This window comes from Eucyclogobius newberryi, unplaced genomic scaffold (assembly GCF_026437365.1).
Source record: "Eucyclogobius newberryi isolate DKJ021-1_F unplaced genomic scaffold, fEucNew1.0.hap1 SCAF_21, whole genome shotgun sequence".
NCBI classification, from domain to species: domain Eukaryota; kingdom Metazoa; phylum Chordata; class Actinopteri; order Gobiiformes; family Gobiidae; genus Eucyclogobius; species Eucyclogobius newberryi.
In genome coordinates this window covers 11,902,219-11,912,818 of record NW_027315846.1, presented here as the reverse complement: position 1 = coordinate 11,912,818, position 10,600 = coordinate 11,902,219, and the positions used below count along the sequence as shown (strand labels likewise).

The following is a 10,600-nucleotide window of genomic DNA, read 5'->3' as shown; positions in this document are numbered from 1 at the left end:
GGAGATCTTGACCAATAGTGTAAAAAAAAAATTATAAGTTGTGTTTGTCCACGTGTTTATTGCTTGTCCACCAATTCATTCCATACACGATTATTGCTCAGTGTGTTTGACAGATGGAGGTACACAGTTATTGACAAGTCAGAGAAGGCTATTATGGTGAGGTATTGTGACAGAAATATAGAGGTTGTTCTGTTTTAGATGCCTGAGAATTAAAATTGTACAACGGCAAAAGGCTGTGGTGAAGACGATGGTCACGACGGGCTGGAGAACTGATGAGCTGTGATGGAGCGGAAGTGGTGTGAACAAACTGAGATAAAACCAGGTCTGGAGCAGAGCGGACTCTTCAGGCGTACATGGTCAACTGGAGCCACTGCAAAGGGGGACATCAAGTTACAACGGGTAAAAATATTTCATAGCGATTGTAAATTATCTAGCGATCAAGTCTCCATGGAGGTGTTGTTGTTTTGCCAGGGATGTTCCACAATATTCCTGGAAGAGGTGTAACGATATAGAAATGAAGCCTGTGTAAATTCAGCCTGGAAGACCTAACTCCACCCATCTACGTCCTCTGCTACGCCAGGGCCACCTGCTCCCCAGCCTCAATCAACGCACCCAAGTCGGGCGTCCACCTGTCCGTCTGTGAGAGTCAGATCCCTCCTTTTCGTGGAACTCCTCCAGGTTTTTCCCATCCTCAATCAACACCCCCAATTTACTCATCCCCGTGGCTCCCAATCAGCGCATAGCCGGTCCCATTTAAACCCTCATGCAGTGGCTTTAGTTAACAGTATCAGTTTCAGGGAGAAAATACCCAAAGAAGTCTCACCTCCAGGACACTGAGGCTGATGGTTCCATTTCCGCTCTGATCGAAGGCCTGGAACGCCCCTGAGAAGAAAAACACCACACAACAACTGAGACGCAACGAGAACTAAGATGACCCTTTCAAAACGTATCGATAAAAACGTGGTGACAAAAGAGGCAAGAGTATCCTCCAAAAACAAAATGAACTCTTTCAAAATTCAAGTTGATCAATAAAAAGAAGCTAGATGCTAGAGATGGCAGTGGCCAATCATGCGGCGGATGACGGATGAAAGTAACTGTATTCCCTTTCTCAATAAAACAAACAAACCGAATTTTCTCTCAGGTGTTGGTGACTTACTGAACATGCCTTCCAGTCGGACCAGGCAGCTGATGAAACTGTCAAAGTCGATGTTCATGCTCTCGTTGGCGTAGCGCATGGTGATGATGTCGTACAGCTGGTTATTGAGACGGAAGCCTGGGAGGGACACAAGCCTCATGACTGCACAGTGACCACAACATTTGGTACAACATTTAGAGGATACGTTTAAAATTATACATATATTTGTGACATTTACAAAAGAAAAAAAGCATAATTGATGTGTATTGGTGTGATGCTAATACAAACAATATACTACTAATTATGAATTTTATTCAAATAGACCTGTAAATCTAATGCTGATTTTGAGTAATTTATTTAATTTCCTATTCACAAAGTTAGAGACATTGCAAGTTTGCTCCCACAAAGCATAACATAACGCTAAATTAAAATGTGCTGAATGTTGGCCCAAACTATTACATCCCATTCATGAAAAAAATAAATTAAAAATCCCCAAATATAAATGTACTAAAATGATTTTTACATTGGTTTGTACCTGCATCGTTGACAGCGTTCCTCATCTCGTAGCTGCTGATGCTCCCGGACTGGTCGGCATTATAGTGCTTGAAGATTCCCTGCAAATGAAATGGACTGAGTATCAAAAATGGACGGATATATTTAGAGTCAACGTGATAAGTGTTTATGGCACAGATTTCTGATTGTTCGAGAGCGTCTCACCTGCCACTGCTTGATCTTGTTCCACAGATGTCTGAACTCCTGGAGGTTCAGTCGGCCCGTCCCGTCCATCTGAAGGACAGTTGAGGAAATAACAAAACACACTACTCATAAACATGGGCAATCATGAAATATTGTATCAAAAAATGTAAATTACAGCCGGAGTTCCTGATTTTTAAACCGTGAAAGGAGGAAGAACATCGTAAAATCAATCTAACTACTTCCTAGCTCTCACAAACCCCTTGACACATTGCTAGTATTTACATAAGTAACTTTTTTGGACGTTTTAGAACTTTTTTTTAGACGGTGAAGTGAGGCAAGGTGGACCATAACAGAGCACGCGGGCTGGCTCTTACTTACACAATTTTGTGTTTTACAATGAGATATGGACATTGCACAGTAGTCTGATTTTGTCACAGTACAATTTATTGGGGAATAAATAAAATATACAAATTTTCAAGAGGACATTTTTTTTAAAGTTTAGCACAGGGAATTATTGTATTACAGCTTTTAGGCCCTGAAAAACACATTTAAATCTGTACGTAAAAGCGCTGCTGTTTTTTAAAGGTTAAGGACACTAACTAACTTACTGTCTCCCAGAATATCAAATTGGGTTGTTTAATTGCCCAATGCTTTAATAAGCCTTGGCCTCAGTTGCATCTTAAATATAGTGGCCTGAATAAACTCAAAACAAAGGATACGTCCATGAGAGCGATCATGCTCCTGCAGCTCTCCAGACTGAAGCCCTCCGTGTTCATGTCCTTGTCTAGAAACATCAAACATACAATCAATACAGTGAGGAAAACAAATGCAATTAAATAAAGCATAAGGGTGGGCAATATTACCCATAATATCTATGTTTTGTTTTTATTGCTATTCTGATAATAATATTCTGATAATGTGCAAAAATGTCTTTAAATGTTTTGGACGAGATTTGAATGTCAGACAGTAAAATTACCCACAAAGGTGCAAAAATCAAATCCATATAAGTTTGTTAATTTTTTTTTCTAATCAGCCTTTTTTGCTATTTTTAGTATAAATGATATGCCCAATCAATTTAGCGTATCTTTAAAACAACATTGACAATATTATTGATTGATTTTACAGATGTTTATACTGGAGACTTACGTTTGAGCACTCTGTTGAGGACATTCTGCAGTTCATTGGCTGTTATCTCCATCTCCTGTGAGGACGAGCAAAGGAAATATACGGACAACTAATGCATGTTATACACACATAAATCTATTTAATATCTATTTCATTACATGTGGCTTTTGTCCATTTAAAGCTGGGGTACCTGATCACACCGCGTAATTGGAAGAAGGTATTAAACTCTGTCTAACTTCCTGTCTCTTACAACTTTTTGGCACATTGTTAATATCCACATGCAATCATTTTAAGGCACAAAAGTGGCTTCAGAACAGCTTTTTCAGACGGCAAAGTGAAACTCTGGAGGTCCACCAAAGCACAGCCAACCAGAGTGCTATTTGACGAGAAATGTTTTTTTTTAATTATTAACAGCAGTCAATGCGCAGTGGTTTTGTCACAAAGTGCTGCTTTTACAAGATGCTCTTTGGAAGAAAACACAAAATGTTCTCATTTACAAAAAACAAAAGGTTAAGTAGCCCCAGCTTTAAAGTACAGGCTCTAAAATAATTGGCTACACTTACATCACCGGCTATTTCTTGAAAAATAGACCTGAACTGTTGGTCCTCTTCACTCTCTTCGCCCGCCGAGGCTGGAGCAGGCTAAGATAATATAAACACAGTTATCCTACTTAAAAAAAATAAGGCTCCAATATTCAAAAATGCATAGAAAGATGCTTCAGTTATTGTGATGCAGTTCGACAAGGATGGTGTAAGTTTTTACAACCGTTATATATATATATATATATATATATATATATATATATATATATATATATATATATATATATATATATATATATTTAAAGTTACCCTAACCCAAAGGTGTAACAAACGGTTATTTTAGTAGTTGACCAAGTCAGCAACATTTTTTTTATTAGTCAACTAGTCAAACAATGTTATAAAATACATTAAGGTTGATTTACGGTGACTGAAGGGTTCTAGTTATAATAATTAGTTACCATTTAGTCTTTTTTGACATTTTGATGTATTAATTCCACTGTCTTTGTTATAAAAGGTCTATAGCATGTGTGATAACAATGATCAAAGTACAGTTATTATTTTATAGTCGACTAGTCATTATTATTTCCATTTATCGTTTCAGCCCTGGTTCTCTTGGAAATGTCATAAAAAATAAAAATCAACCAAAAATGTAGCTACTTACCACGGGGTGGTCAGCCTCGATCCTGTTCTCTATCTCCCTGAATAAAGATGGACAAACAGTGGTCACCAAAATCATCACTTTACATTACATACTATCCTATTGCAGCTAATGCTAAGCTATAAGCTAAAGTAAACAGAATGTGTAAAAACAAGTTCCATCTGTGACATCTGTGCCTTGGACATCCACTCTCAGGCTTCTCAAAGACCCAGGTCCCAGGTCTTGACCAGGTCCAGGTTTGAGGCAGTAGCAGCAGCAGAGAGTTGCTGTATGAAAGTTACCGCTGAACGACCAAATCTGTAGTGTCTTGTCCTAAAAAAGATTCCATAACAGCTTCGAACTGGGCCCGAGTTCGTCCAATTCTACAAATCAAATCTTTGTTAAAAATGTCTGTTTTTGGTAGTACAAGTCCCCCCTGACGAATATCTCCCCCAGCCCGCTCCCATTGGACAAGACACTTAAAAACACATTGAATATAGACAGACAGACAACAATATCCATTAGCAACTACATTTAGTTAGTTTCAACTGCCTAGGTACTGTTAAAATGTAATGCATGAAAGTTGTTTCACTTAAATGCTATTCAATTCCAAACTGTTGTTCAAAACAAGGTAAAATAATACTGAACTAATACTGAACCATGAGATTAATTAACTTATGTCTTCACAGTTAGAAGCTCTAGCTTTAGCTAAATATACAGAAATGATTATTGAGGGGCAAAAAATAATATTGAATCATTATATGAATTTCTATAGTTTGACGTTTGACCTTTCACCCCTGACTCACTCAGAAGTGTTCCTCTTTTCAGAGAAGACCCGGAGGATGAACTCTCCCTCCTGGTGCGGCTCGTAGGTCGACGGCACGATCACGTATTCTCCGGGACTCAGGCGGAAACGCTGGGTCACCTCTCTCAGGTTTATGAAAGATTTACAGCGAGCTTTGGACTGGTTCAACAGGAAAAAGTCCTTCTGCATGTGCTGCTTGTTTCCATGCATCTGAAATGAGGTCAAAAACGTGTTTGAGGAGTTCTCGGCAAAACAAAAATAATAAAAACAAACCAGTGTGATGGAATTGACATGTATCTCTTAAAAGCACATCAGTAGTGGCTTACCTCCTTCGGCACCTGAAGAGAATCCAAAAGGACAAATTAGTCACTGTGACATGCATTATAACAACAATTTCAGTACCTCAAATATTAATATGTAATGAGGTTGTACATTACTTAAATTACTTCAGTTTTCAGCTTTTTTATGTTGTCTAAACTAATAAAAATGGCTTTCAATATTAATTTCCTTAACATAAACAATAGAGACTTTTAATCATTATTGTTTAAAGCAAAAAATAAAAATAAAAATCATCCCCCAGAGTAGAAATATACCAATATATTGTTTAGCTGTGGATGTCTCAAACATATTTATTATATACATTTGATATTATTTTTATTTTTTAAACTTTCCTTATGCAGAGCTGAGAGCTGTATAGACAGTGATAGAGTTTACTTCAAATTATATGTTTTGGAGAAAATGTTCAAACTCGGTCCTAAATAATGTTAAAAATGATCAGCACTGGATTCTAAAATATTGGTATCGGCACTGGCCAAGAAAAAACATATCTCTCCTCCACAGTATGAACTCACATGCTTCAAACTACGTGCTTTTACTGACAGAGGATGTGGACCCAAGCTGATCATTGACAATAAGTGATGACTTGATTAAAATTAGATTAATTGTACAGCCCTATTTACTATAAGTTTTTTTTGTCTTTATGAAAGCAAAGACTCCTCTTCCTCCACAGCTCACCTCGTAGATGGCGAACCCGATGGTGAACAAGTTGGCTCCCATTTTGCGCTCCTTCCTCCTGTTCTTCTGCATCAGAGACACCACAAACGTGCAGCCGACCTCGCCCTCCTCAGAGTCATCGTCCTCCTCCAGTAAACGCAGACGGTACTGAGGGTTGGTCCAGAACGTGTCTGTGAACGGGACGTAAATGTGGACACAATGTGCTTGATTTTGAAGAACTCTATTAGATAGCTCGTCACAAGTAATTACAATCAAGTTAAATAGACGTTTTTAGCTTTTAGCATTGCAAAGCCTGCATTTATAAAGGTCATTTGTAACAAAATATCCTGTCTCCATGAGGTTTATTATGTATAAAGCATGGAGCAGTGAGTTACCTGGGTAGTTCCTGCAGCCTCCAGCGGAGCATCCTCTGACCCAGCGGCCCTCGTTGACAGAAACGGTCCATTTGTGGATCTTGTCGTCTTCCAGAGCGTCAGGAGTCAAGTTGCAGATCTCAATCTTTGTGTAGTTCTTCTTAAAGTCCTCAAATGACATCCTGAAGCCACAGATCAAAACTAATAAATGAACATCGACGACAATATAGAATTAAAGTATTGTTTGTAACTCACCAGAACTCTCCGTCCTCTGCGTTTTGGTGTTGTAGCTTCTCCTTCTCAGCTTTAGGCAATGTGGCCCATTCCTTAGAGCTGAGAATGTCAACGTAATAATGGTCATTGCAAATAAAGGGAGGGTATGTAGAATTTTCTGTCCCTAGATACAAGTTCAAACAAAAAATTGCTCTTACAACTAACAGTTTGATGTTGATCTGTTTTTTAATTACAAATACATTGGACATGATGGCCGTATGAGACATGGCCTGTCCATTTACTGAGAATGAAAAAAAACAACGGATATGTCCTCAATAGTAACACCATTTGTCAATGACCCGCGACCGCTAACGGGAACAAGCCGTAAAAGATGAATGAATGTGTCCAAACTCTGCAGATTATAATACTGGCGACACAGATTCAGTTGAGATTGTAGTTCCTTTTTTTAAACCAAAAGCACAAGCTACATACCCTGACTGAAAAAAGTCAGGGTATATTCAAATACATCTAAATAACATTAATCATAATTTTTCGTACTTGTCACTCCAGGGCCCATTCCACTCGACTTGACCCCAGGGATTTCTGAGTCTCACCAGACGAACTTTAGACTCCTTGTTCTGAGATGGTCTACACTGCAAACAACATGTATTACTCAAATATTGTGCTGTTCATATTTTATTATTTGTCGTAACTTGGATTTTTATCAATTGTTTTTCACTTCTTCATTTTTATTGTGTAATTATTTCCCTTTTATGTTCCAACTAAAAATAACCATAACACTTACCTCCTCCACAGCCGTGACTGAGTAGGCGTGACCTTTCACTAGTCCAGTCACAGTGCGCGTCTCAAACCGAGCGGGAACAAGTGACTAAAATAAAACAAATAAATAACAAATCATATCAAAAAGACAAAAAGAAAAGCTTCAGGTGAATCTGTCAGCCTTACATCGATAGAGCATCCCATCAGAGATCCTCGCTCCAAAGCCTTCTTCATGATCTTGTACAGCTCTTTTGGCGCCTCCTTCATCTCGTAAAACTCAGTGACTCCTCCAGTGAAGTCCTCCATGGCTTCAGTCGTGTTCCCACCCTTCAGAGCCTCGTAGGAGCCGTGCAGCCTGGGCAGAGGGGCAGAAGTTAAAGGGGGTTTAAGGACATGTAAAGACAGTATTATGTATTGCATCATGTCTATAGACACTTTGTTGTCCCAATAGTGTTTGGGATCGTGAACTTTACTGTTTTTGAATCATTCTTGTGGCGGATCTTAGTTCTACTTCAAATGGCTATATACATAAACATTAAGAAATGCATATATCTATAACTGACTTGGCGTAGGCCTTCTCCAGCAGGGCGCTCCAAAACTCGTTCCTCTCAGCTGACTTGGTGAAGACCAGTTGGTTATTGACGGTTGGGATCCGGTCGTCAATGACAACGTCCACCCAGTCGCCATAGCGCCAGAACTACAGGAAACAGTGTACACACTGTAAGAAATATATTAATATTTGATAATTATTCTAGTAAAAGATCTAACCTGGAAGTGGAAGATACCAGCGTATTTGTCTGAGTAACTTTGCTCATGAGGAATAACACGATACAAGAGTTTCTCATATAGAGTCAGACATGCGATGGCAGCCAGCAGCCAGCAGTCACCTGCACATAGAGGTATATTTAAGTATGTAGGTGATGAGTCTTGTCCAAGAACACAAAGACATTATGAACTACAGTGGGAGAAAGGATCAACCCACCAACGTTTGTGGGCTAAAACGTGTTTTAACCAGCAGGACTATTTTTCATATGTTCCAACTTGCAAAGCATCCCCATAAGTCTAAAAAAGCTTTTTATATGGACACATTGTGATATGTGTCCATATAAAAAGTTTTTTTAGACTTTTTTGTGCCAAACCAAATTAAATATCAAAAGGTATTTCTCTATGGAATAAGGCCTGGTTGAGTGCTGAACGCTGGGATTTATGATTCAGCTGTATGTGACCAAAACAATGTAATTTTCTTAACAACAGGGAACAGTTAGTCGAACAGAAACCTTTGTCCCTCTGCCCCCTTTTATTTGGGACTAGTTTGGGACAACAATGAGAAGTGCTGCAGGTTGGATTCCCCTCCCATACACTAAGCACAATATAGGAGGCCGCATCGAGTTCAAAGGCATGTGAGCAGGGGAGATGTATGGAACATTCAGCTTTACTGACAAACACCGCCTGCTAGAACCAACAACACAGAAGCTCAAGCTGCAGTACTGTAATGATACCACCGGTGTTACCGTAAAGATTAAGATCAAATGTACCTATTTTTATGAATGCACTTCACATGATCTCAGAAATTATTTAGTTGGAACAGAAAAAATAATACCTACAATTTATTTAACCCATGGATGATAATAATAAATGTATCAGCAGCAGAACATTGCTATTGTCATCAAAGACTTACCCAAATCTCCTTGACAGATGTCAGTCCTGCTGGCTCCACCAACAATGAACTGAGGGTTGTCACAAATTTCCTTGAAAAGTGGGGGGAAAAAAATATATAATACAAACTATAAAATATAAAACAAATATAAGTACAAATTCTATTATCAACCCAATGTTGAATACAATATTAACATGTTATTACAATTGCATTATATTTAATTTGTACACTGTTAAATTAGTTTAAGTTATTAGTGTTTTTGTCCCTCCCATTAGAGTTGTCCCAATACAAACATTTCAAACCCAATTTCGATTCTAAGGGAAAAGCTTGATACTCATTACCAATGTCAATACCAAAATAATGATAAAAACATTTTTTTGGGGGACAATAGATTATAATTTTCTAAAGGATTGTAGTAGATTCCATATAATTATTAGGTGGTCTAACTAGTTCTGATTTAGAGCAATACTATTGTAAAACTAGAAAAGGACCAGAGTTGTCCTACTTATGTATTTTTCCAGTATTGATACTTTTTCAAATCAATTAATATTTATGTAGCGACAGTTAACAACTACAATCAATCCAGTGTTGTAATCCCATAAAAGTCTTCAAATAATCCAAAATAGGCCAATATCATCCTGCAACTCAAAACACCACATAACAAGTCTGCTTTTTTTTGTTTCAACTCCAATCCCTTAAATCCTTGTACCTTGGGCCGTTTCCAGACGATGTTCTTGACTTTGCTTGATTTGTGTCCGAGCTCCTTGAAGCCCAAAGACTCCACTGTGGCCGGGAAAGAGTCATCCTCAAACAGAGCCTTCCTCTGGACACACTCCTGTCTCAGAGTGTTGTAGTCCTGCCCGTTAAACCTCAGAGGCTTGCTCAGTGACCCTTCCCCATCGCGCCTCTCCCTCTCTCGGATCAGGCGGTCGCAAAAGAATCCGGACGGCGTATAGGGCATCTTGTCGCCACTCAATATTTTGACTTTTGCAGCTTGTACTAAAGTCATACAAGCCTAAAAACCTGGCATAAATCCAAACAGCTATTTTCTGATTGGCTGTTCCCTTTGTGTGAGCACACCCCTCCCTCTTCGTCACCAGATCTGCTCTAAAATTCACGTCAATTCACCTTTGCATTGCCACACGCACGCAGGAGCTGGCCCTGAACACGTTGCCTTCTCATTGGGCGACAGGGGAGTTTGGTGCCATCATTGTTGTGTGACACAAAGGCCAATGGGCATGTAAAGAGTGGTGAGGGCATTGCCTATCTCAGCAGAAGGCATTCAGGCCATTTAAACCTATTGTGTTGGGACAACGGCAGCCTCAGCACAACCACAACTGGTGCAACTATCCTATGTTTGGCACCCAAAATATTACACAATTTATCATCGTATTCCATCTGCTTGTACGTGTCTTTTAGATGTTATGATTTGGGTCATCTTCAAATATTGGTACTGTGCAGTCAAGTTGTCCTCTAGTAAAATATATTCAATTGAAAACACCTTTAATAAAATAATCAATTATACATAATGGTATACAAACAAGAAGCAGTGTAGACAAAATAATGTTGCCCAAATAAGTAATATTATTTGGGCAACTCATCTTAATACCTAGATTTAAGCAACTCTGAGCCAATATTTTAAT

The 10,600-nt window shown here is 38.7% G+C and overlaps 1 protein-coding gene across 3 annotated transcripts; it reads right to left on the bottom strand.

Annotated features, from left to right (window-relative positions):
- Positions 1–38: 38 nt before the first annotated feature.
- capn3a (calpain 3a, (p94)) lies at positions 39–10,315 on the bottom strand. 3 transcript variants are annotated; one of them, XM_072458213.1, is made up of 21 exons: positions 9,667–10,314; positions 8,979–9,048; positions 8,069–8,187; positions 7,864–7,997; positions 7,487–7,655; positions 7,326–7,409; positions 7,079–7,173; positions 6,563–6,640; positions 6,329–6,489; positions 5,955–6,124; positions 5,267–5,278; positions 4,942–5,150; positions 4,160–4,196; positions 3,520–3,597; positions 2,978–3,032; positions 2,551–2,615; positions 1,853–1,921; positions 1,659–1,749; positions 1,157–1,273; positions 824–882; positions 39–370 (listed from the first exon to the last, which is right to left on the bottom strand). In XM_072458213.1, the coding sequence occupies exons 1-21, from the start codon at positions 9,964–9,966 to the stop codon at positions 344–346; spliced, it is 2,199 nt and encodes a 732-aa protein (XP_072314314.1). In that variant the 5' UTR covers positions 9,967–10,314; the 3' UTR covers positions 39–343. The 3 variants fall into 3 exon arrangements, with proteins under 3 accessions (XP_072314314.1, XP_072314316.1, XP_072314315.1); XM_072458215.1 differs by having other exon boundaries at positions 1,671–1,749; positions 9,667–10,307; XM_072458214.1 differs by lacking the exon at positions 5,267–5,278 and having other exon boundaries at positions 4,942–5,169; positions 5,962–6,124; positions 9,667–10,315.
- Between the last annotated feature and the right edge of the window lie 285 nt (positions 10,316–10,600).